At 48.0% G+C, this 27,040-nt stretch overlaps 1 protein-coding gene across 4 annotated transcripts in view; it reads left to right on the top strand.

Annotated features, from left to right (window-relative positions):
* Nucleotides 1-27,040, top strand: part of EVC2 (EvC ciliary complex subunit 2) — a 198,472-nt gene that overhangs the window by 117,508 nt on the left and 53,924 nt on the right. For all 4 annotated transcript variants that reach the window (XR_007517705.1, XM_049886523.1, XM_049886522.1 and 1 more), the window contains exons 11-16: nt 2,034-2,273; nt 6,452-6,627; nt 9,537-9,696; nt 13,269-13,723; nt 23,424-23,628; nt 25,790-25,912. Coding sequence is in view for 3 of the 4 variants with exons in the window: in XM_049886523.1 (XP_049742480.1) it covers nt 2,034-2,273; nt 6,452-6,627; nt 9,537-9,696; nt 13,269-13,723; nt 23,424-23,628; nt 25,790-25,912 (1,359 nt within the window). In the remaining variant the exon portion in view is untranslated. The remainder of the gene's footprint in view (nt 1-2,033; nt 2,274-6,451; nt 6,628-9,536; nt 9,697-13,268; nt 13,724-23,423; nt 23,629-25,789; nt 25,913-27,040) is intronic.

The raw sequence follows: 27,040 nt of genomic DNA, 5'->3' as shown, positions 1-27,040 counted from the left end.
GCACAGCGGTTAAGAGCTCGGCTGCTAACCAAAAAGGTCGGTAGTTTGAATTCGCCAGCCACACTTTGGAAACCCTATGGGGCAGTTCTCCTCAATGGCAGCAGGTTTGATTTTATTAATTAAAATAACTTGAGGTTTGGGGCTTATCAAATTCCATACTGTCAAAAAAGAAGGTCATTTTGATGGCTGGGCCAATGTACCTGGGCACCAGCTACCTCCTCAGTAGCTGAATGTCCCCACGGCACCTATAGTCAGTGCCCCTACACCTTCATGGTTCCTTGCAAATTGCTTCCTGTGGGTTAAAGGCAGCTGTGAATAACCACTTTTCTCAGGTAGAGAGACTCAGAAAAGCCGAATCCAAAGTCTAATCCTTTTTATAAAGCAGATTTTTTAAAAGACTGTGTTGTTATTTGGTGGCTGATATTGGGGTGGATACTGGAGGTGTGGAAACCCTGGTGGCATAGTGGTTGAGTGCTATGGCTGCTAACCAAAAAGTTGGCAGTTCGAATCTGCCAGGCGCTCCTTGAAAACTCTACAGGGCAGTTCTACTCTGTTCTATCGGGTTGCTATGAGTCGAAATCGACTCAACGACGGTAGTGGGTTTGGTTTGGTTTTTACTGGAGGTGTGGTCAGAAGGATGCAAACGAAAGTCTGGTCGCTGCTCTTCACATCCTTTAGGTGGCACTGTGAGCACCTCGAGGGCAGGAGCTGTCATGGGGTGGCTGTAGGATGTCTCTGTTGTTAGCTGTTGTGGAGTTGGCCCCTGATTCGTGCACTGCGGAAGGAAACGTTACCCAGTCCTGTGCCATCCCCATGGTGGATCATGGATCAGACCATTGTGAGCCATAAAATTGTTGATTACACTCTTCAAATTGTGCAACCATCCTCACCTTCCTTCTCCAAATTAGTCCACTGCCATTACCATGACGTCACTGCCCCTAAGCTTGTCGTCTAGCCGTCTGAGATGCTGTTGTCAGTTTGTCCCCACATAGAATAATCTTTGAAAGAGCACAATGCTCAAGGCAGACATAGTTTTAAACATGAAGCTAAACTGTTGTTTGGTTCAAAGCAGCCTTCCGGGGAAGTTTTGGGTTGAGGTTTAAGGTTTAAAGATTATCTCAGGGCAGTAGCTTTAGGGGTCCAGGCAGCCTTAATGGGTCCAGAAAGTCTGAAAATCCCTACACCTTTGCCATACAACATAACCTAATCATGGGAATGACCATCCTATTATATTCCAAGTTCTCGGCCACACTCAAGGAGAAGGGGTTGACGTGTGAGTACCCCAGGGGGCGGGGATCTTGGGGGCCGTCTTAGAATTCTGCCTACCACCTGGAGGTAATAGTGCCCTCCTTCCCACCACAGGACGTGTGACAAATTGAAGTAATGGGGGTGAGAACACGGCAAAGGCGTTTTCCTCTTTTGCTTTCCTTAGACTGGACCACATGAAATGCTGGCATCCAAATAGTCATTTCTTTACACCTCTGTTGCTTCTCTTTTTACCCAAATGATCTCAATTTGGGCCTGATTGCTGGTACTTTTTTCTTCAACTAATGAAAAAAATGAAAGATGATGGAAATCACCTTGGAAGCCTAACAGCGCGATGCATCCATGTGTAAGAGTTTTCCATTCAGGCAGGCTGTTTCCAGGCAGTTTGATTTGCAGATTTCCATCCCTGTGAATTTTCTGCTTTTGAGATTATTCTGGAAAGCGTTAAGCTAGCAGGGGAGGGCAGACTGCGACAGCATTGCGTGGGACAGAGGAGCCTCATCTTTGTCAGCGTGTGACATTGTGTGCGCGTGTGACAGTGTGCATGTGCCAGTGTGTGTGTGCTAGTGTGCATGTGTGTGGATTGTGTCTCGTGTACATATGTGTGCACGTGTCTGTCATGTGCATTGCATACGTGCATGTGTGTGCGTGTATGTGTATGAGCTGTGTACATGTGTGTTTATTGCATGCGTGTGCCTATGCATGTGCACACCTGTGCTGTGCACGTTCAGTGTGTCAGCCTCACGCAGCTGCTCTTCTCCCCGCAGTCGGCAGCCGAGTGCAGCAACCTCCTGCGGACCCTGCATGGCCTGGAGCAGGAGCGTCTGCGCAGGGCTCTGGCCCTGCAGCAAGAAGACGACTTTGCCAAGGCGCACAGGCAGCTGGCCATCTTCCAGAGACACGAGCTGCAGAGGACCTTTTTCACTCAGATCCAAAGTGCTCTTGTCAAAGGGGAGCTGAAGCCTGAGGGGGCTGAAATGCTGCTGCAAGATTATTCAGAAATGCAGGTAACGCCCGATCAGGCTGCTGTGACGGCCACCTCTCCTCCCACAGGGCAGCCCTGCCTCCGCTTTTGTGGGCTTACCAGTGGACTGACTTCTCGTCCTTCTGCCTCTGGCCGTGGGGGCAGCTTCCAGGAAGTAGGGCAAATCGTGGCTTAGAGCCTGGGCCTCGGAGCCAGGCAGACTGGATTTGAATTCTAACTCTACCACCCACCAATTGTGTGAACTTGAGCAAATTACTTAACCTCTCTGAGCCTCAGTTTCTTCATCTGTAAAATGGAGATAATACTGTACCCACACTCACTGGGATGTGATGAACATGATACAAGCTGACTCACAAAAAACCAGAGCTTGGCACAGTATATGCTTAATGTTTATAGCAGTAAAAAATGAGATAGATAGCTGCTGTCCAGTCAACTCTGACTCATGGTGACCTTACGCACAACAGAATGGCGTGTTGCCTGGTCCTGCTATGATCGTCCTCGTTCTTGCCGGCATGTTTGAGTCTATCGTTGCGGCTACCGTGTCAGTCCTTCTCACCGAGAGTCTCCCATGCCCTTGCTGGCCCTCTGCTTTACCAAACATGATGTCCTCCTCCAGTGGTTGGTCCCTCCTGATGATGTGTCCAAAGCAAGCGAGTTGGACAATGCTGTATTGTGATCCATAAGGTTTTCATTGGCTCATTTTTGGGATGTAGATTTCCAGGCCTTTCTTCCTAGTCTGTCTTAGTCTGGAAGCTCCGCTGAAACCTGCCCACCATGGGTGACCTTGATAGTATTTGAGATACTGATGGCTTAGCTTCCAGCATCATAGCAACACACAAGCCACCATAGTATGACAAACTGACACGTGACTGGTGGATATATATATACGTGTGTGTGTGTGGTGGGGGAACCCTGGTGGCGTAGTAGTTAAGAGCTACAACTGCTACCAAAAGGTTGGCAGTTCGAATCCACTAGGCACTCCTTGGAAACCCTATGGGGCAGTTCTACTCTGTCCTGTAGGGTCTCTATGAGTCGGAGTCGACTCAACGGCAACAGGTATACGTGTACGGATGTGTTTATGTATCTCTGTATCTATCTTGAGGGGAGCCTTGGTGGCACAGTGGTTAAGCGCCGAGTTGCTAACTGAAAGGTTGGTGGTTGTATCCCCCAGTTGCTTTGTGGGAGAAAGATGTGGCAGTCTGCTTCCATACAAATTTACAGCCTTGGAAATCCTATGGGGGCAGCCCTACTCTGTCGTATGGGGTTGCTATGAATCAGAATTGACTCTGTGGCAGTGGGCTTTTTATATCTACCTCTCTGTGTATTTATGATATCAATTGACGTATACCTCGGGTTAAGAATGTGTCTAGATGTGCCTGGATGCACTGGTGTGCATTTTCCACGTAGGGTTGAGTTTGAATGTTACTAATCCAGACCAAATAGATTCCTAGATCATAGCAAAAGTCATCCTTTGGCCCCGTGTTCCCCCTCGGGGCTGAAAGCTGGCCCCGGGGGTGGCGATGGCAATTCTTACCTTGTGGGATTTTGTGTTTGGCCTGTGAATAGACTATTTGAGAAATGCAGATATCACTGCTTAGAGGGACTGCCTCTTTTGGTTTACGAGCTAAATCTCTGACTATAAAATAGCGAAGATACTGTTGGGCCCTTTAGGGGGACGGGGGTGCTGCTTGACATACTCCAGCTGGGAGGGGCTCATGGTACAGTTTGCTCCTTGGTCCGTTGTGTTCATCTTATGAATGCAAACCTGTGGTTCTAGAGAAATGTGTTTTTCTGATGTAGAAGTCACTCTGCTGTTTCAATTTTGTCTTTATATGTGAAAAAAATTCTAGGGAGTAGGCTTGCTGGTTCCATTGCTGTCTTTAAAACCTCCTACTTGGGTGAAAGTCCAGGTTCCACTCACAACAGTGTCAGCACATCCATTCAGGGTAAACCAAGGCAGGGACCGGCCCCTGTTACTGCTGTGGCCAAGGCAGAGGTCAAGGTGAAATTGAACAAGCGGAGAAGGTGCGGACACAGAGGCCCAAGTCTGGTGTGTGAGCAGGTCCCCAGAGATGAAGGCGTGCTACTTGGTGTCACCTAACAAACGACAAAAGGCCGGCAAAGGTGGGTCCTGCCCATCCCCTGGGGAGACACGCCAGGACGGATGTCTGGCCCGGGCCCAGGCCGAGTGAGTGAGGGTAGAGACAGACCAGAAAGTCCCGGGAGGAGACCGAGAAATCATCGGGAGCCTTTCAGGAAAAGAGGGACAATCTTGGAAGGGCCCCGGGACGTGAAGAGAGCAGCCAGCCTCTTAATTTGGTTTTTCCCAGTGAAACTTTGTTGTTGGTGTTACTGTCAGCTGCTGCGGAGCCAACACAGTGGAACGGAATGCTGCCAGGTTCTGATCGGTTGTGGATCAGACCATCGTGACCCGTAGGGTTTCCACTGGCTGATTTTAAGAAGTTGCTCACCAGGCCTTTCTCCCTAGTCGGTCATTGTCTAGAGGCTCTGCTGAAACCTGTCCAGCGTCATAACAACACTGACAGACTGGCAGTGGCTGCACGTGAGGTGCATTGGCCGGGAATCGAACTGGGGTCTCCTGCATGGATGGGGAGAATTCTACCACTGACCCAGTAATGGTAAATAAAGTCACGAACTGCCGTATTCACAGTGTAAACAGATGATTAAAATGGATGTTCTGGAGACAGCCTGGTACAGACCCTGCAGTTATATGGCTGAGCTCAAATCCTTGCTCAGCCATTTACCAGCTGTGTGATGTGGACTCAGTTTCCTCATCTGTGAAGCGGGAATAACGGTACTCCCTTAGATTAAGTTAGGTAAGCGTGACTAGCTCTTGGCCCGGAACCTGTCCCAGAGAAGACACCTACTGTAAGCTATTATTACTCTCATGTGTTTGGTTGGGTTTTGTTCATTTTGTAGATTGAGAAAAACTTGCTGCTACTTTTGGCTGTGTGCCTTTTGTCTCCTCCGTGAGTCTGGGAGTTCCTGGGGGTCAGGACCAGTGGCTGATTTATCCTGGAAGGTCCTGGGACCTTTAGCACCTGTGGGAACTCTGCGGTGTGAATGTGTGCACGGGTGAATGGACGCGTGACCAAATGAGTGAAATTTACGCTTCATGTCTCGGGGCGGTAAAGTTGTTTTGATCACCCTGTATCATCTGGGACCGTTGTTGTTGTTAGGTGCCGTTGAGTTGGTTCCAACTCATAGTGACCCTGTGTACAACAGAATGAAACACTGCCCAGTCCTTACAATCATTGCTAAATTTGAGCCAGTTGTTGCAGCCACTATATCAATCCACCTCGTTGAGGGTCCTCCTCTTTTTTGCTGACCTTCTACTTTACCAAGCATGATGTCCTTCTTCAACACCTGATCCCTCCTGATAACATGTCTGAAGTAAATGAGACGAAGTCTTGCCATCCTTGCTTCCCGGGAGCACTCTGGCTGTGCTTCTTCCAAGACAGACTTGTTCGTTCTTCTGGCAGTCCCTGGTATATTCAGTGTTCTTCACCAAAACCATAGTCCAAAGGCATCAATTCTTCTTTGGCCTTCCTTATTCATTGTCCAGCTTTCGTATGCATACGAGGCAATTGAAAATACCATGGCCTGGGGTCCTCAAAGTGACATCTTTGCTTTTTAACACTTTAAAGCTGTCTTTTGCAGCAGATTTTCCCAGTGCAAGGTGTTGTTTGATTTCCTTACTGCTGCTTCCATGAGCATCCCATCTGGGACTAGCGTTCACTTCTTAAAGCCCTCTGTTCTTGTTGGAGTCCCTGGGTGTTACAAAGGGTTGGCTGATGCACTCGGCTGCTAACCAAAAGATTGGAGGCTTGAGTCCACCCAGAGGTACCTCAGAAGAAAGGCCTGGCAATCTACTTCTGACAAAATCGACCACTGAAAACCCTGTGGGTCACAGTTCTGCCGAGACACACATGGGGTCCCCGTGAGCTGGAATCGACTTAATGGGAACTGGTTTTTGGTTCTGGTTTCCTTTCTTGTTAGTGTGCACTTTTCTTCTAAGCCTTTGCGAAGGGCTCAGAGGTTTAAGATTTTAATCTGCACACTTCTTTATCAGTGTGTTTTCCTTTGAAAGGAAGAAAAAATCCATTAAATGACCAGATAGAATTTTCTCTTAAGTTTTAATTAGGCATAATATCTCGATTTTTTTTTTTTTTCAAACAGGGGAACGTGGAAGAGTTAATGGACTTTTTCCAGGCTACGAAGAGATACCACCTAAGTAAGAGATTTGGTCACAGGGAGTACCTGGTTCAGAACATGCAGTCGTCAGAGATCCGCGCCCAAGGCCTTCTGAGCGCGGCTGCTGCTCAGCTGACCCACCTCATCCAGAAACACGAGAGGTAAAGCTGAGAAATGTCAGAACGGTGCAGGCGGGCTGCCTCGGCCAGACCTTCTTCCCAGGGACATCCCTCTGCTCTCACTGCTCCGGACTTACTGCTAAAGAAGATGTCTCTAAGTTTAAAAATTCTTCGCACTCTAGAGTCTTAGAAACGTACACAATAGTCGAGAGAACAGTATAATGAGCCCCATGGGTTCATCATTCATCCTCAACACACACCAGCTCGTGGCCAGTCTTGACGTAGCTGTTGTTGTTAGCTGCCATTGAGTAGCTTCCAACTCACGGCGACCCCATATCTGTAGAGTAGACTGCTCTGTAGGGTTTCAAGGCTGTGACCTTTCAGAAACAGGTCGTCAGGTGTGCCTTTGAGAAGCCTCTGGGTGGGTTTGAACCACCAACTTTTTGGCTAATGACCCCAAAACCCATTGCCATCAAGTCAATTCTGACTCATAGCGACTCTGTCGGATAGAGTAGAACTGCCCCATAGGGTTTCCAAGGGGTGGCTGGTGGATTTGAACTGCTGACCATCTGGTTAGCAGCTGAACTCTTAACCGCTACACCACCAGGGCTCCTTTCAGCTAGCAGTTGAGTGCAAACTGATGCAGCTATATATCCTGTATTAGTGTCCCAGCACTGGGGGACTTACAAGAACCGAAATTTATTCTCTTACAACTCTGGAGACTGGGAGTCCAAAATCAGGGTGTTGGCTGTGGTAATTCCATCTGAGGGCTCTGAGGAGAATTTGTTCCAAGCCTCTCTCCCAGCTTCTGGTACGGCCAACAACCCTTGGCTTGTAGATGCATCACGCCAGTCTCTGACTCCGTTGCCACAGGGCTGCCGTCTCTCTATCTCTCTGTGTCTCCTCCTCCTGGATTAGGATCCAGCCTGTTCCAGTGTGACCTCATGCTACCTGATAGCATCTTCAAAGACCCTGTTTCCAAACAAGGTCACATTCACAGGTACTAGGGGCTAGGACTTCAGCGCATCTTTTTGGGGGACGCCATTCAACCTATCACATGTCCCCACTCTGGATTACTTTGAAGCAGACCCCCAGCAGCGTTCCTTGAGAAGTCAGTGCTGGAGGCTCATATTGACAGCACTGTGGAGAGGCCACTCCCTTTTGAGCTCCGACACTCTGCCTGGCTCTTGCATTCACCTCTGGGATTAAGTCTGAATGCCCAGCTGCTTGTCCTGGATTCTGACTGGTTTTTCTCAGTCACACCTGGGGCTCGAGCAGCCAGGTAACATGGCGGTAACATGGAGTTCTCATCCGTATGCTTCTTCCCCCTCACAGCTTTCCTTCCCAGCTACTCTTTAAGGAGGCTCAATTGTACACAGTGAAATTTATTCTTCATAGGTGACAAGAAGCTCTAAAATTCATAGGGACATGACTGTGAAGTTGGTTTTCTTATGATGCTCTGTGGCTTTATAAGTCGGTTCCGCCACTTAGGTAATTTTATCAAGGCTTTGCAGCTCTCGTGCTCAGTTAATTTGGATTCTGTAAGGTGCGAATTATGCACACACTCCCCACCCAAAGATGTTAATGAATTTATCACACAGTTTATGTGACATCCTTGATTAATTTTCAGTTAAGTGAAAGAATCATTTCCTTGCTTTGAACTGAAGTACCTGACAGCTGGCTGTACCGTTGTGAGCAGTTACCGGAGAAAAAAGTGTTTTACCTTTTATCTTAAAATTTGGTTTTAAAAAGGCTGGCTCAGACTTATATTTCTAAAGTGTTTATCTGCCACTCATTCATTCACTTGTTTATTCCTTCAAGAACCCGGCATTGAGGATCCAGCATGTGCCAAGCCCGGGGCCGCACAAAGATGCAGCTAGATGAGGAATAGTGGTGATAGTGTCATTGTTGTCGTTGTTGTGTGCCCTCGAGTCGCTTCTGACTCATAGTGACCCTGTAGGACAGAGTAGAACTGCCCCATAGGATTTCCAAGGAACAGTTATAGTGGTAATCAAAAAACCAATCCAAACCCGTTGCGTTGATTCTGACTCATAGTGACCCTCTAGGAAAGAGTAGAACTGTGCCATAGGGTTTCCAAGGAGTGGCTGGAGGATTCGAACTGCCGACCTTTTGGTTTGCAGCCCAGCTCTTAACCACTGCGCCACCAGGGCTCTGGTAACAGTGGTAGTAAGAAAGTATTCTGTACATTCACTTCTTTGCCTCTGTTTGTGCTGTTCTTGCCACCAGGAATTCTTTATCCAATTTTCCTCTTGGAAAATTCTATCTGTAACCACAGCAGCCCCTTGAAATCCCACAAGTGGGTGGCTTTAAAGAACAGACATTTATTTTCTCACAGTTCTGGAAGCTAAAAGTCCAAATCACAGTTTCAGCTGTGTTGATTTTTCTGCTGGAGTCTCTCCTAGTTTCTGGTGTCCGTGGCGATCCTTGGCTCCTTTGCTTGTAGACACGTCCTCACATGGCATCTGTCTTCCCCTGTGTGTCTCCGTCTGTTCTGCTCTTTGTATAACTCAGAAGTGATTAGGTTTAGGGCCCACCCTACTCTGACATGACCTCATTAATATAACAAAAGGAAAACCCTGTTTCCAAACAGGATTGTATCCACAGGGCCACGGGCCAGGAATTCAACACATATTTTTAGGGGGACACAGTTCAATCTATAGTAGTTACTTTCTCCCCAAACTCTTGCCCTGCTTTCCCGCAACAGATGCCTTCTGTCTTGATACCAAGCTTTCTTCGCACGTCTCTAGAGACACTGACTTTATTCCGCTTGTATTTCAGTACTGTCTTAGCCACCTACTCTTCTAGTCCTTCTCGAGAGTAATGATTTTTCTGATTCATTAAACACCAATATAGAGGTGAACAATCAGCCACAGCGGCCAAGCCCCAGGTGAGTTGGGAAAGTACATCAACTCTACTTCCTCTTCGTCTAGAGCTGGGTACTTGGATGAGGAGCAGATGGAAATGCTGTTGGAACGGGCTCAGACGGAAGTCTTTTCTATAAAACAGAAGCTGGATAATGACTTAAAGCAGGAAAAGAAAAAGCTCCACCAAAAACTGGTAACTAAGAGAAGACGAGAAATGCTGCAAAAGGTACGTATAGCCTTATGCTATTTGTTCTTCCCATAAACACCTCTGAGTGCCCACCAAGGGCCAGGTACCACACCGATCATTCAAGCTGTCAGAGAGCTAGGATTGGAAGGGTGGCTCAGCAGACATCATGGTGGCCATCTATGGTTGATTGGTAGTGACTTTTTGCAGCGCTGTGTCGAGAAGGATTCTGAAGGTCCTATCCAGCCTCAACAGAGCGGAAGATGGTGGTGTATAAGAGAGCTGGCTTGAGTGAACGATGATGATGGCGATAGGTGCTAAGATTTCTTAACTGTTTACTTGTTGCCATTGCTGTTAATTGCTGTAATGACTCATAGTGACCTTATGTATAACAGAACAGAACATTGCCTGGTCCTGTGCCATCATCATGATCCTTGGTATGTTTGAGTCCATTGTTGTGGCTACTGCATGATGCGTCCCGTCCTAGAGAGCTCATCTTCCAGCACTACATCTGACAATATTCTCTTGTGATCCATATGGTTTTCATTAGCTAATATTCTGAAATAGATCACCAGGCCTTTCTTCCTAGCCTAAGAGTGTTTAGTTAGCACTGTGCTAAATGTTATGTAAGATATCTTGTTTAATTCTTACAGTAGCCTATTGTAAGAATTAAACAAGGTACCTTAATCTTGATGGAGACACTGTGGCTTAGAGAGATTAAGTAACCTGGTCAAGGTCAAATATCTTGTAGGTGTTAGAAGTGGGGTTTGAACCCAGGCCTGACTGACTTAGAACCTAAGCCCTTATCACCAACACTAGCGTGCCCAGCTGTCTGCCTGTATTGAGAGAGGAGGAGAGACCAACGCATAAATGCACTGTAATGTGCTCACCTCGTGATGTATGCAACATGACTCAGTAGCAGAGAGAGGAAGGGACTGCCCACGGATACCAGGGAAGGCTTAACGGAGCAGGTGCTGGGTAAACCGAGTCCTGAAGGGCGATGTGCATTTGATGTGTGCAAGGCCAGGAAGGACATGACAGGCAGTGGGAGGCTTCTCGTTCGTAGGTGGAGCAACTAAGGAGAAGGTATGCTGCTTTGGGGGATTCAGCAAACATGATGTGGCTAAAGCATGCAGAAGGAGAAGGGCAGTGGCCGGAGAATACCTGTGCAGGAGGCAGGGGCTAAGGCATGAAGGCATGGTATGCCAGGCTCAGGAGTTTACCCTTCATCCGAGGACAGAGGGGAATGTTGACGGATTTCACGATCAGGTTTATGATTTAAGAAGCTCGTGTGACCAATCCGTAGGGGAGAGTGGGAGAAGCCTGGGGCAGAAGACCCATGGGAGGCTCTAGCACTTGGCAAGGTGAGAGATGGTGAGTGTCCTGAGTGTGGAGAGTGTCTTAGTCTCCTAGTGCTGCTGTAACAGAAATACTGCAGTGGGTGGGTTTAACAAACAGAAATTTGTATTCTCACGGTTCAGGAGGCTAGAAGTCCAAATTCAGGGTACTGGCTCTAGGGAAAGTCTCTCTCTCTGCCAGTTCTGGGGGAAGATCCTTGTCTCAGCTTCTGTAGCTCGGCCGTTCCTTGGTCCCTTGGTGATCTTCATGTGGCATTTATCTTTCCTCCATTTGTGCTTGCTTGTCTCTGTCTCTAATCTGCTCTTTTTATACCTCAAAATTCATTGGATTTAAGATACTCCCTACATGAATATGACCTCATTAATATAACAGAGAAAACCCAGTCCCCAAATGAGATTACATTCACGGGTGTAGGGGTGGGATTCCGAGACATATTTTGGGGGACACAATTTAATCCATAACAGGGAGGAAGGACAGACTCAGAGGATAGATGGGCTATAAAGGATGTCCTCTAGGCTATTGCTTGGTACCTTTCAAGAGAGAGAGGAGGGGGTACAGAATAACTTTTTCATTTGGAACTCTGATTTTTATTACCAAGTTTTGGGGCCAAAAGAAAGCCATGAGTCTTATCTTAACCATTGATTGGACTTGACCATCCTTGAGCCATTGGTCAAGAGACCAAAACAATGGGGCCTGGGACCACATACCTGTGATGGTCTGGCCTAATCCAAGCATAGTATCTAGAAGTATGAATGGATGCAGGTCTTAAAAGAGATTCTGGAAACCTACCATAAATATTATTTCCTGTGGGCACTCTTGATAAATATCGTGAGTGGCACAGAGTTAGTTTAGGATGGAGCTCCACAGAGGCAAGGACTTACATCCCTAGTCCTTAGAGAACTGCTTGACACATAGTAGGTGCTCAATACATACTTGTACAATGAATGAATCAAAGAAGGAATTGACACTCTCTGGTCACCAGGAGCCCTGAACAAAAGGAAGACCATTCCTTGTTCTTGCAAAATAGAACTAACAGACTATCTGTGGGCCCATTATTGTAAATAGCACTGCGGTGGGTATCTTTGTGCATGTCAGCGTTTTTCCCCCTGTAGGGCCTCCGTGGCTGCTGTTATCTCTCCAAGGGATATTCTTTTCTCATATCTTGACCCAAAATAAGACCTTATCCATCAGGCTTCACTTAGATTTTCTTTTTCAGAAGAGCTTCCCTGACCTCCTTATTTAAATTGTCACTTGTGCTCAGGGTTTTTGTTTTGTTCCTTCTTATAATATAAAAAAAAAAAATTTTTTTTTTCTTTTTATAATATCACAGTTTGCAATTATCATGTGCTTGGCACATTTTGGCACATAGTAACAATTATGTTGTTGTTGTCAGTTGCCATCTGGTCAGTTCCAGCTCACGGCGACCTTACGTATAACAGAACCAAACGTTGCCCAGTCCCGCGCCATCTTCATGATCATTGCTGTGTTTGAATCATTTATTGTGGCTGTTGTATCAGTCCATCTCATGGAGGGTTTCCCTTGTTTTTGCTGACCCTCTATGTATCAACCTTGGTGTCCTTTTCTAGAGATTGATCTTTCCTGATGACATATCCAAAGTAACTGAGCTGAAGTCTTGCCATACTACGTGCCAGGCATTTGTCTAAGAGTTGTACATGTTGTTGTTGTTTTGTGCCGTCGAGTTGATTCCTACTCACAGTGACTGCATGTTACAGAGTAGAACTGTTCCATAGGGTTTTCTTGGCTGTAATCTTTATGGAAGCAGACCGCCAGGCCTTTTCTTCCGTGGTGTCACTGGGTGAGTGTGAGTTGTCAAGTGCAAACTGCACCACCCAGGAACCTTTGGAGATGTTTTAAGCAACTCATAACCCTTACAACTACGTTATGAAGAAGGTCCTGTTATTATTCCAGTTTTACAGATTAGGGAGTGAAAGCACGGAGAGGGTAAGAAACACGCTTTGGTTCACCCAGATTGTAAATGGAGGAGCCAGGATTTGAACTGTGGACTCTGAGCTTTATTTACTCAAAAAATATGTGTTCAATGGATATAGAACAAGTGAGGTTTTTGCTATATTTTGGGTTATTTCCTCAGGGAGAATTTTCTGGTTGTGTGATTATTGGGGAAAAGGGTATAAACATTCTGTGCCACATGCAACCAGTTTCCAAAGTGTTTTCCCAAAGGGTTGACCCCACTGAAGCCCACTCCCATTTAATGTTCCTTCCTGGACTTTCCCCAGCACAAGGAGCAGCGGAGGGAGCAAATGTCCATTGGAGAGGCCTTCCGAGTGGCCGAGGATGCCAGCCAGTACCTCAGCCAGTGGCGGAGCGTGATGGTGGACCACAGCGCCGCCCTGGAGGAGCTGCAGGAGCGGCTGGATCAAGCTGCCCTGGATGACCTCCGGGCCCTGACCCTCTCACTGTCCGAGAAAGCCACTGAGGAGCTGCGGCGCCTGCAGAACTCAGCAATGACCCAGGAGCTGCTCAAGCACAGCGTGCCCTGGCTCTTCCTGCAGCAGATCCTGGAGGAACACAGCAAGGAGATGGCTGCGAGGGCCGAGCAGCTGGAGGGCGAGGAGCGGGGCAGGGGCCAGGAGGGCGTCCAGAGCTTGCGGCAGAGGCTAAAGGACGATGCGCTCGAGGCCTCAGTGGAGGAACAGGCAGAGCTGAGGCACTGGGAGCATTCCGTCTTTATGTGAGTACCAGGTGCTGTGTCGTCACGGGACCTTTGTTCGTTGGTTTGTTCATCATACTGTTTACTTTGATGATTGAGCCAAGAACCACACATTCACGTCTACTTCTCAGGAGTTGTAGTGGACCACAGCCCTCCGACACTCCTGCTGCAGTAACTGGATAGTAACGGACACATCACACAAGTCATGGTAGTAAAGGTGGGAGAGCGAGGGGCAATGAGAACTGCAGGCAGGCCCCGACTTACACTTTTCATTCCCAAGACTCCGTCATAAGTCGGTTCTGACATATGTTGAATACTTCATTTTTTAAAAATGTTTTCATTATTTTTGCCTTTTCTTATCAGTATCTTTAGAAATCCAGTCTTTATTTGTCTTTGGGGCTTAGCAACATTACATGTAAACTTACAGATGTGATGACATTAGCAAATTACACGCTACAACATTGTATGTGTTGTTTGTAGTATGTGTTACTAATGATAAGATGTACCAAAAAAAAAGGCAGTTCTAAATGTGGGTACATCATAAGTCGGGGACTACCTCTTGTTATTCTTAGGTGCTGTCCAGCTCATAGCAACTCTGTGTACAACAGAACAAAACACTGCCCGTTCCTCACAATGTTTGTTATGCTTGAGGCCAGTGTTGCAGCCACTGTGTCCCTCCATCTCATTGAGTGTCTTCCTCTTTTTCACTGACCCTCTACTCTACCAAGCATGATGTCCTTCTCCAGGGACTGATCCCTCCTGATAACATGTCCAAAGTATGCGAGATGTAGGACTACCTGTAATTGAAGTAAAATCCCAGAGAAACCAGTGATGGACGATCTCCTTCCTTCCTACAGTGTTTGCCAGTTCTTCTTATGGTCCAAGGATGGGGCCTTTAGTGGTACAAGAGAACAACAGAGCCTTTGTGGTCACAGGGGGAAGGGGTGGCACAACGTATTGGAAAATGAAGGAGCTTAAACATGGCCAGTATGGGGGCTGTAAAGAGCAATGAGGTGTGGGCAGTGTACATAGAAAGACCCGGGTTTAAATCCTAGCACCGCCACCAACTGTCTGAGCCTGGGCACTTGCTTTACCTCTCTGGGTTTCATCTTTCTTACCTGTAAAATGGGATGGTAATACTAAGTTATTTAGAGTGCTTTCAGCTACGCATAAGACACTCAGGTGGTTTAAAACATGAAGGAAGTGTTTTATAAGAAGTCAGGAGTAAACATTCCCAATTCTGGTTCAGTGACTCAGTGATATTAAGTACTCAGCTCTTGCCATCTTTCTGCTCCACCATCCTCAGGGTGTCGCCTTGATCTTAGGGCTTGCCCCCTTGTGGTTTCAGAATGGCTGCTGCCATGCCAGGTGTCACAGTCATCTCTTTTCAACATCTGAGGAATTGAACCTTCTGATCTCACAGGCAGAATTACATCACAAGCCCATGCCTAAACCATTCCCTCGCAAGTAGAGTAGAATGGCCACGATTATCTTAGACCAGAGGACAACAGACTTTTTCTATAAAGGGCGAGATACTAAATGTTTTAGGCTTTGAGGACCACATAGTCTGTTGCAGCTACTCAGCTCTGCTGTGGTAGCATGAATGCAGCCATCAACAATATATAAACAAATGAGCATGGCCCTGTTCTAATAAAATTTTATTTATGAAAACAAGCCATGGGCCATAGTTTTCTAATTCCTGCCTTAATCCAGTCATGGTTCCCTCCCTGGGAATGTGAGGGGTGTTCCTATCCCCAAGATTTTTGGAGGGTCAGCCCCTGTAAACAAGATCACTACTCAACCAATAAGGGGTAAGGAGCATGGCTCTTGGTTATATAATCAACAATGTCTAGCAAAACACCCACTTCACGGTGTTGAAGAGGGAGTGAATGAGCTAACGTATTTGCAACTCTTCACACAATCCTTGTCCACACTCAGTGTGCAAGAAATACAAGCGGCTGTCACTGTCACCATCATTCCTGGGCTGGAAGAGCTCACTTAGCAGAAGAAAAACAGACACCTAGGAAGATGGTCTTGATAAATGAAGCGGGAGGAGCTAACTGTTGGGATGTGCAGTGGAGAATCGTCATCTTTGGCAGCGTCCCGAAGGAGGGATGTTTTGTGTGTGGGGCACCAGTTGGTGCTGGGAGCCAGAGATGAGCGGGACATACTGGCCGTGGGTGCTTTGCTGAGACGGGGTGAGACTGAGGGCAGAGAAGCTTGGCAGGAGGTGAGGTCTTTATCTAGGTGTGAAGAAGGGAGACCAATTTGACCAGATGTGGGGGAGCAAAAACAAACAAACAAAAGCTGCTTAGTGTAGATAAGCACTAGCCGTCACGTACACAGTCTGTTCGTTTAGAGCAGTAGACACTGTTCGCGTGTGAGGACATAATCATACCCATTTTCTCCCTTTCCCTTCAGCCAACAGATCTAGCAATTCTTAAAGTTGCTTGTCCTTTAAACAAACAAACGCAGAAAACCCCATTCGAGCAGATAAACAAATAAAACCTAAGCCACTTCAGTGTGATTTCTTGGTGGAGAAACACCACAGTTCCAAATCTGTATCCCTTTTTATTAGGAATGGTTGCTTCTAGCACAGGTTTGTGGAGGGTGTGTTGTGTGTTAGGGTGAGGAGGAATGAGACCTATCTTAGTTCCCTTGGACCCTGGGTGGCTTTAAAGAACAGAAATGTATTCTCTCACAGTTCTGGAGGCTGGGAGTCCAAATTCAGGGTGTTGGTGGGCCCATGCCCGCTGTACCCACTTTAGGGGAAAACCCTTCCTTGTCTTGTCCAGCTTCTGCTACCTGTTGCCATTCAGTCGATGGAGACTCATAGCGACCCTATAGGACAGGGTAGAACTGCCTCATAGGATTTCCAAAGAGTGGCTGGTTAGCAGCTGAGCTCTTAACCTGTGTGCTACCAGGGCTCCCCAGCTTCTGGGTAGCCCCAGGCATTTCTTGGCGTTCTTGGCTCTTAGATACTGTAAAAATGGCTTGGCAGGGTTGGCGGGGGGGGGGGGGCCGGCGGGGGAGGTGGTATCTGACCTCCTCCAACCCTACAAGGGGGAAGGAAAACCAAGACAAACAGCCCAAGGCTGATTCCTATGAGGCAGCGGTCAGACACGCCTCCTCTCTCCACCATCTTTACCAATTCTGACACCAACAGTCCCTCCCACAACATTCTCTGCTGGATTCGATAATTCATTGCGATGGCCACACAGGACTCCCAGGCCACACTCACAATTACGGGGATTATTAGGGAAGTAACAGTTACAATTCAGACTCAGGAACTCTCAGAATACAGTTTTTCCATGAGGATAGCCGCTGCCCAGCCGTGCTCACAGGTACGCCTCTTCCTGGCCCTCAGGCTCTGCCCAAAGACACTCAGCTTTCTTTCTCTGTGGGCTGGGAAGCCCACCATGCCATCTCTTGCTGCTGGGTCTTCGCTGCTGAGTCTCAGCTGCTGTTCTCTGCCTCCTGAGTGGTGGGCTTTTCCTCTCTGCTCTGAAATTGGCTCACTTTTTTTTTTTTTTTTTAATAATTTTTATTGTGCTTTAAGTGAAAGCTTACAAATCAAGTCAGTCTCTCACACAAAAACCCATATACACCTTGCTGCACACTCCCAATTACTCTCCCCCTAATGAGACAGCCCGCTCTCTCCCTCCACTCTCTCTTTTCGTGTCCATTTTGCCAGCTTCTAACCCCCTCCACCCTCTCATCTCCCCTCCAGGCAGGAGATGCCAACATAGTCTCAAGTGTCCGCCTGATCCAAGAAGCTCACTCCTCACCAGCATCCCTCTCCTACCCATTGTCCAGTCCAATCCATGTCTGAAGAGTTGGCTTCAGGAATGGTTCCTGTCCTGGGCCAACAGAAGGTCTGGGGGCCATGACCACCGGGGTCCTTCTGGTCTCAGTCAGACCATTAAGACTGGTCTTATGAGTGAAATTGGCTCTCTTTTAAGGCAAAAGTGACCAGTCCTCTGGGGGGGCCACAATTACCCTATCACACAGTCCCACCCAATCACCTGGGTGGGAGTTACAAGTCCACGGCTAGAAATGCCACACAAATGTCATCAATCACACCACAGGTACGCATTCACGTGGCGTCTGTCTTCCCATTGTGTGACTCTGTCTCCATGTCTGTTCTCCCCTTTTATAAGACACCACTCAGAAGGGATTAGAACCCGTCCTATTCCAGGATGACCTCGTGTTAACTGATAACATCTTCAAAGTGAAACTCTATTTCTAAACAAGGCCACTTCCACAGCTACCAGGGGGTCAGGGTGTCAACACATCTTTTGGGGGAACACAATTCAATCTATAACAAGGACTTTTCTATATATCCTGTCCATCCGTCTGTCTGTCTCTGTTCATGCAGTTTGCCCTGCTTTGCTCTCTGCAAACAGAACCCAGAGGTGTGTGTTGCTCAACCTTGGTGCTCCCCACCGGCACTCCTGCCTTGGACCCTTCGATGTGTGTCAGATGGTAGAGCACACTTCTGTGATGCTGGTCTCCCATCCTCCCTTGGTGGGAATCACCTTCCCAGGCACGGACTCCTCCTGGCCTGAACGATTTAATGCCTCTTCCTACATAGCACGCTTCTCCGGGACTGGCTTTGCCACCGGGGAGATCAGGGCCCCAGGTGTTTGCAGAGCGTGATATTGTCTTGATTGGAGTGAAGTGACCTCCGGCTTTCTCGTCTCTCTCTTTTATGTTTCTGGCCTCATTTATCTTCCAATTTTGGTTCGTTTTTGCTTTCTTGACAAGGCAAACAAGATTCAGCCTTTTCCAAGCCCGTAAAAAATCAGATCTTAAATGCCATCTCTTATTTCCACGAATCGTTCTCAACAATAATTATTCAGCTCAGCCTGTTTTCCGCTGGAGTCTTTTATAAGTTCCAGCCTGGCCTGGACTCTTGGCAGCATGTGAATTAGACTTGACATTCCATTACCAGATGGGGCATTTTCTTCAACTTCATTTGGATCCGTTTTGCAAGGAGTATTACGGTTGTTGCTGCTGTTACGGCCGTTGCTGCTGTTACGGCCATTCGACAGGAAGAGAGAAATCTCACCTGGCTGTTGGAAAGCTCTTTATGATTTCCTAAGGGTTAAAGAGGGTCACTCAGCCACACAGATGGTTGGAAGTCTGCTTACATACTTTGCTTTTATTTAAGATTCTAAAAGGTTCCAGCCTTTATTCCTGAGGCATTGTATAAAATTAGCCTTTGCACAATAGTTTTGAAACACATTTTTATAAGCTTCCCATTTTCAAGCAAGATGGGGTTGCTCTGTGCCTGGTTGGATAAACCAAGGGTTAATGAGTATGAATATTTTTGTCTCAGAAAGCACATCTTGGAGGCTCTTTCCCAACTTCCTGTCGTGATTTGAAAGTTCTTTCGGGGGAAAGACTTGTCTTCAGTATTTCTGGGTCATTTTGGTACATTCCACATAGTTGAAGACTGAAGCACGTAACCACCAATGGCTGGCTGGTTTGAAGATGGTGAAGAATAATGACTTGGATTAATTTTAGAGTTGCTTGCACTGTGTATTCCATGTTACCAGCAAACAGACAGGACATAGGTTTCACAGGAAAGAAATTACCTGAGAGTGGCTACAGTTTTCTGCACCCAAAACACAATTGGTGGGCAACATGGGGTGAAGAAGCCCAAACAGGCGTGTCTAGCGATGAATGAGGGCTTGGGGCCTTCTGACCATTTTCAGCTGAGCGCCCACGTCAGCTCTGAAGGATCTATTCTCTTTCCACAAGAGACCTTTTTAGTTGAGCCGGTGTCACACATTCCAGCGTTGAGATTTGGGCGTGGTCAGGAGGCCCCCAAGGAGTCCTGGTGGCGCAGTGGTGAAATCGCTGGGCTACTAACTGAACCATCGGCGGTTTGCTCCTTGGGCGAAAGATGTGACAGTCTGCTTCTGTAAAGACTTACACCTTTGGAAACCCCATGGGTCAGTTCTACTCTGTCCTCTAGGGTTGCCATGAGTCAGAATTGACTCGATGGCAGTGAGTTTGGTTTTGGGTTTGGTTTAAGGAGTCCCTCGGTGATGCAAAAGGTTAACAAGCTCAGCTGCTAACTGAAAAGTTGGAGGTTGGCATCCATCCGGAGGTGCCTCAGAAGAAAGGCCTGGTGATCTGAAAAATCAGCCATTGGAAACCCCATGGAGCACAGTTCTGCTCTGACGCACACGGGGTCACCCTGAGTCGGACTTAACTCCATGGTAACTAGTTTTTAAGCCTGGCCATGGCCTCCGCCTCTAGGTCTTCTCGTCTATTTCTGAATTCTAAAGCACTCACAGAAGCTTATTTTCGGCAGCCAATGTCGACGGGACATTTTCGTAATAATCACACAATCCGAGTTTGTCCGCAGAAGAATATTTGCTGAATGAAAAAAGGGACAGAAACATTGTTCAAGGCAGGAAGGAAAGAGGACGGCCCCTCCTTGAATTACTCTCTCCCCTGGATCATGGGGGACAGCCTGTCCAGAAGGCCCCTCTGACCTTCCATTTATCACCTTGGCCAGAACCAGGTCCCGTGAGGCTTAGAAAGTGGGTCTGTACCCCTCTTCCCTTCAGAGGGTGTTATGGATTGAATTATGTCCCCCCAGAATATGTGTTGTAAATCCTAACCTGTGTGCCTGTGGTGGATCCTGGTGGTCCAAGGGTTAAGAGCTAGGCTGCTAACCAAAAGGTCTGCAGTTGGAATCCACCAGCCACTCCTTAGAAACCCTATGGGACAGTTCTATTCTGTCCTGTAGGGTCGCTATGAATCAGAATTGACTGGATGGCAACGGGGGTTTTAATGGTTTATGCCTGTGGCTATAATCCCATTTGGGAATGGGTTGTCTTTGTTATGTTAATGAAGCAGGATTAGTGTAGGGTGTATCTTGAGTCAAGCTCTTTTGAGATATAAAAGAGATTAAACAAGCAAGAAGAGAGCGTGATAGGGTAAGATAGATGCCAAATAGATGCCGAGACACATGGAGATCTCCAAGGAACCAGAAAGCAGAAGCTAAAGAAACAAAGACCTTGCCTCAGAGTGAACAGAGAGAGAGAGCGCCTTCCCCCAGGGCTGGTGTCCTGACTTTGGCCTTCTAGCCTCCTAAACTGTGAGAGAATAAAAATGTTTGTTCTTTAAAACCACCCACTTGTGGTATTTCTGTTACAGCAGTACTAAGAAACTAAGCGTGTAAACCACTCAACATGGTTTCTGGCATAATAAACCCGTTGTTGTCAAGTCGATTCTGACTCATAGCAACCCTGTTGGATGGAGTAGAATTGCACCTTAGGGTTTCCAATGCTGTAAACCTTTATTGGACCAGACTGCCGCATCGTTCTCCCGAGGAGCAGACTGGAGCCACCGGCCTTCCGGCCAGCAGCCGAACGTTAATCCACTGTGCCACCAGGGCTCCTCTGGCACATAATTAAAAAAACCAAAACCAAACCCATTGCCATCGAGCCAATTCTGAATCATAGCGACCCTACAGGACAGAGAGAACTGCTCTGTAGGGTTTCTAAGGAGTGGCTGGTGAATTTGAACCACTGACCTTTTGGTTAGCAGCCAACACTTAACCACTGTACCACGAGGGCCCCAATAAAAACCAAAACCAAGCCCATTGTTGCGGAGTCGATTCTGACTCATAGCGACTGTATCCCCAATAGGTGCTACTAAGTGATAACCCTGATAGCGTAGTGGTTAAGAGCTCAGCTGTTAACCAAAAGGTTGGCAGTTCAAAACCACCAGCCATTCCTTGGAAACTCTATGGGGCAGTTCTACTCTGTCCTATAGGGTTGCTATGAGTCGGAACCGACTGGACGGTACCTAACGACAGGAACAACAAATGATAGCTGGAGTCTCCGGGTGGTGGAAATGGTTAACACACTGGGCTGCTACTGAAATGTTGGAAGCTAGAGTCTACCCAGAGGTGCTTGGGAAGAAAGGCCTGGCAATCTGCTTCTGAAAAATTAGGCATTAAAACCTCTATGGAGCACAGTTCTATTCTGACACACATGGGGTTGCCATGCCTTGGAGTCAACTCAATGGCAACTTTTTTTTTTTTTAAATGATAGCTGTTGGTCATCATTCTTTAAAGCACTGTGCAAGAGTCCCCTTTTCCCTGACCCCCCTGTGAAGAGTTGACCACGCACCTCTGTGCCACTGGTTGTCATGCTGCTTGCTGACCAGGCTCAGTGGACAACCCCTTGTTTCCATGTGTCCTTCTACTGTGAGACAGCCTATTGCTTCTCAAAGACATCCTCACGGTGTCATCTTAACCCAGTAACTCAGTGCTGTCGAGTCGATTCCAACTCATAGCGACCCTACAGGACAGAATAGAACTGCTCCATAGAGTTTCCAAGGAGCACCTGGTGGATTCGAACTGCCGACCCTTTGGTTAGCAGCTGTAGCACTTAACCACTACGCCACCAGGGTTTCTGGTGTCGTCTTAGTCAACCCTAAATTCTCAGCTCCAGCACCATGTTGTGTTGTGGAATAAATTCTGTCCCCCAAAATATGTGTTGGAATTCTGACACCTATTATCTGTGGATATGATCCTGTTCAGAAATGGAGTTTTCTTTTAATTGTGCGTTAGGTGAAAGTTTACAGCTCAAGTTAGTTTCTCATACAAAAATTTATGCACACACTGTTATGACCCTAGTTGCTATCCCTTTAATGTGATCACACATTCCTCCTTCCCACCCAGATTTCCCGTGTCCATTCTATCAGCTCCTGTCCCTTTCTGCCTTCTCATCTCGCCTCCAGATAGGAGCTACCAATTCAGTCTTGTGTGTATACTTGAACTGAGAAGCGTACTCTTCATGAATATTGTTTTGTATTTTATAGTTCAGTCTAATCTTTGTCTGAAGAGTTGGCTTTGGGAATGGTTTTAGTTCTGGGTTAGCAGAGAGTCCGGGGGCCATGTCTTCCGGGGTTCCTCTAATCTCAGACTGTTAAGTCTAGTCTTTTTACTAGAATTTGAGTTCTGTACCCCGCTTTTCTCCTGCTCTGTCAGGGACTCTCTGTTGTGCTCCCTGTCAGGGCAGTCATTGGTTATAGCTGGGCACCATCTAGTTCTTCTGGTCTCAAGCTATGAAGCCTCTGGTTTATGTGGCCCTTTTTGTCTCTTGTGCTCATATTTTCCATGTGTCTTTTGTGTTCCTCATTCTGTTTTGCTTCAGGTGGGTTGGGACAAATTGATACATCTTAGATGGCCACTAGCTAGCTTTTAAGACTAGAAATGGGGTTTCCTTTGCTACATTAATTGGATGATACCCAAGTAGGAGGGGTTCTAATCTAATCACTTCTGAGTTCTAAAAAGAGCAGATTAGACATAGAGCACATGTCGGGGGCAGACAGATGCCATGTGAGGATTGTCTACAAGCCAAGGAACCACGGAACGCCCGGGGCTCCCGACAAAGAAAGAATCAACAGGGCTGAGACCCTGATTTGGACTTTCAGCTTCCACAACCGTGAAAAAATAAACCTCTGTTCTTTAAAGCCATCCACTCGTGGTGTTTGTGTTACAGCGGCACTAGGAGACTAAGGCAGTGCTGAAGAGATACTTGGGTTAGACATGCAGGATTAAGGAGACCCCGCTCTTCTCTCCCTGTGTGGATTTAACCCCTTTTGAGCTTTGAGTTTCCAGCTCCCCTTCTCCACCAGCACCCCCGTTTGTTCTCTCGACGAGAGTGTGTGACTGTCCCCCCTCCTCTAGGAAGCTCTGCTCTGCCGCCGTCTGTCTGTCTGAGGAGGAGCTGCTCAGAATGAGGCAGGAGGCCCAGGGCTGCTTCGCTCAGATGGACCAGAGCTTGGCCCTCCCTAAAATCCGGGCCCGGGTGCTGCTGCAGCAGTTCCAGACTGCATGGCGAGAAGCAGAGTTCCTGAAGCTGGACCAGGCCTTGGCTGCCCCCGAGCTGCAGGTAGGAGGGACACTGGGTCGCCCCCTGGACTGTAGTGGTGTGGCCACCCTGAGTTGCCGGCCCCGTGGGACCCAGCATCTCCCCCTGCCCCCTCACCCATTCTGTCCTGTCACCTGGTTGGTGTTGTCAGCTGCTGGCCTCGGTCTCCTTGTCTGTCAAACAGGGCGTTTTTTGTTAGTGGTTGCAGCTTGGACCGTTGTGACCCACAGGGTTTTCATGGTTGAGTTTCGGAAGTAGATCACCAGGCCTCTCTTCTGACACCATCTTCGTCTGGAAGCTCTGCTGAAACCTGTTCAGCATTGTAGCAGCACGCAAGCCTCCCCTGGCAGACAGGTGGCGGCTGCATGTGAGGTGCATTGGCCGGGAGTCAAACCTGGGTCTCCCACATGGACAGCAAGGGTTCTCCCACTGAACCACCACTGCCCTCCAAATGGGGCGTCTGAACCCAGGGTGCTCGAGTCCCGAGACGGATCCTATCTCTGTGAATTACTTGTGTGTGTGTGTGTGTTTGCTTTCCTCTGAGAGTGGGGGGCGGGGCAGGTGCTGGGGACCTGGGGGTCCTCTCATGTATTGTCACCATGGCCAGCCTAAGTGATAGCTTGGGAGCCTGGGTAAAGTGCGGTGGGCAGGCCTGAGTCCAGGCCTGCAGTGGACTCTGGAGGATCACGGGACCGCAATGGTGTAGTGAAGACGCAGAGAAAGGGCCGGTGGGAGAGCTGGGAAGGGAAAGAGACCAGCCTTCACTGGGGACAGCCACCCGGCACGGATTGCATCTGTGTGTATTGTGTTGGGTCACCTTCCATTACGTGATGCTGTGTCCTGTTGTGTCATGTTGTACTGTTAAAGTATAATGTCATGTTGCATTGTTTATGTGTGTTCCGTTACATCGTGTTATGGTGTATCATGTTGTTATGTGTTATGTCCTTAGGTTGTGCTATGTTCTGTTGTTCTATTTATTATGTTATATTATAACATTATTGTATTATGGTAGGCGTCCCTGGGTGGTACAAACAGTTCAACAACATTTTTCTGATTTGGGAGGAGGCAGCAATGTCTTAACTTCACTTTCTGACAGTGGAGCCAGCAGGCATGAGCCCTTTCTCCACATGCTGTTAGAGATGTGGGGCTCCCACATTACCTAATGGGGATTCCTCCCCACAAGGTGGTGTGTTTTTCGGTCCCGAGTGGTGCAAACAGTTAATGTGCTGAGCTGCTAACTGAAAGGCTGAAGGTTTTCTTCTACCCAGAGGCACCTTGAAAGGAAGGCCTGGCGATCTACTTCGGAAAAATCAGCCGTTGAAAACCCTGTGGAGCACAGTTCTGCTCTGACACACATGCGGTCGCCATGAGTCAGAGTGGACATGAAGGCAAGTGCTTTCCATAGGATCACAGCAAGAACACAGCACAGCATAGCATAACATAAACATACCAAGAATCTGCTGCCGTCGAGTCAATTCAGACTCACAGTGACCTTATAGGACAGAGTAGAACTGCCCCATAGGGTTTCCAAGGAGGAGCTGCTGGATTCGAACTGCCGACCTTTTAGTTAACAGCCGAGCTCTTAAGCACTGCACCACCATGGCTCCAACATAAACGTAACAACATAATGTAGCATAATATGTTGTCAGTTGAGTCGATTCTGACTCACGGCGACCCCATGTGTGCAGAGTAGAACTGCCTCATATGGTTTTCAAGGCTATGGCCTTTTGTAAGCAGATCGCCAGGCCTGTCCTCCGAGGTGCCACAGGTGAGTTCGAACCATCACCCTTTCGGCCAGTAGTGAACGCTTTAGTTATTTACGCTCATGTGCACTGATTGTTTCCTCCGCTGACACATGAGTTCACAAGGCAAGGACCTCGTCCATTGTGTTCTCTGCCCAGAGGTTGACATAGGCGGTGGGTCCGCGTCGGTCCGCTGTCCTTCTGACTCCCGAGCCCTGGTCCTGCCCTAGACTGCCCGCCTCTCCTCTTTCTGCTGCAAGGAGCCCACCAACATCTGTGAAGACTAGAGTCCCTGACACCGAGCTTGCTCCCAGGCAACAGATGTTTTTCCTCCTCACCGTCCTGTGAGCTGCAGAAACTTCTCTTGCGTGGGGAGGTGGTGCTGCCTGAACTTGCTGTTGACCCGTTTCTTGCCCTTGTGTTCTCTGCATCCCCTCCAGCAACAGTCCAAAGGGAGAAAGCAGCGCTCCAAGAGTAAAAGCAAGACAGAACTTTTGAAGAAGTGCCTTGAAGACAAAATTCGCCTCCTGGAGGAGCAGGCCCCTGAAGACCTGGTGGAGAAGGTCAGTGTTCTGCCTCACTGGTTGTTTCTTATCACATAGGGCAGAGCTGATGGCCACCCATTAGCCAAGCACACAAGTCCTGGAGGCTGTTACCATCTGCTCTGCACTGAGCTCTAAACTTGTTATTGTCATGTTAGCTGCTATAGGGTCAGCCCCAGACTCAGGGTGACCCCACGCTCATTGGGATGAATCACTGCCTGGTCCAGCACCATCCGCATGATCAAACTGATGTGATCCGTAGGGTTTTCATTGACTGGCCTTTGTTCCTAGTGTATCTTAGCCTGGAAACTCCAGTGAAGTCTGTTCGGCATCATGGCCATGCGTAAGCCTCCACTGACGGATGGTGGCTGTGCATGGGTGCATTGGCTGGGAATGGAACCCGGGTCTCCTGCTTGCAAGGCGAGAATCCTACCACTGAGAAACCACTCCCCATATGTGCCCTTAACATGTTGCTCTTGTCTTTGGGTGCCGTCAAGTTGACTCTGACTCCTAGTGACCCCATGCGACAGAAGAGAACTGCCCCATAGGACTTCCTAGGCTGTAATTGTTGTGGGAGCAGCTCACTAGGTCTTTCTCCTGTGGAGCCGATGGGGAAGTTTGAAGTGCCAACCTTTTGGTTAGCAGCCAAGTGCTTAATCTTTGTACCACCAGGGCTCCTTGCTCCTAACTTATGGACCTACAGATAGGACCCATTCCTTACCGCCCCCTTGCCTTTCCACCTGTCCTCCTGTCTGGAATCCTCTTCCTCCCTGTCACCACCTGGAGGCCTCCGTGCATCCTTCAGGCGTCATCTCCACTGCTGCCGCCACTGACCGTGGTTGCTGCCACCACTGACCGTGGTTGCTGCTGTATTTGTGCCTGGCTCTGCCAGAGTCATGTGCAGATGTCATTTCACTTGTTGTTGTTGTTAGGTGCCACCGAGTCGGGTCTGACTCACAGCGACCGTATGTACAACAGAAAGAAACACTGCCTGGTCGTGCACCATCCTCACTATGGTTGTTATGCTTGAACCCATGGTTGCAGCCACTGTGTCAGTCCATCTCACTGAGGGTCTTCCTCTTTTTCACTGACCCTCTTCTTTACTAAGCATAATGTCCTTCTCCAGGGACTGGTCCCTCCTGATAACAG

The sequence above is a fragment of the Elephas maximus genome, chromosome 5 (genome assembly GCF_024166365.1).
Source record: "Elephas maximus indicus isolate mEleMax1 chromosome 5, mEleMax1 primary haplotype, whole genome shotgun sequence".
Lineage (NCBI taxonomy): Eukaryota > Metazoa > Chordata > Mammalia > Proboscidea > Elephantidae > Elephas > Elephas maximus.
The sequence above is the reverse complement of the archived record's forward strand: the minus strand, read 5'-3'. Positions and strand labels throughout refer to the sequence as shown.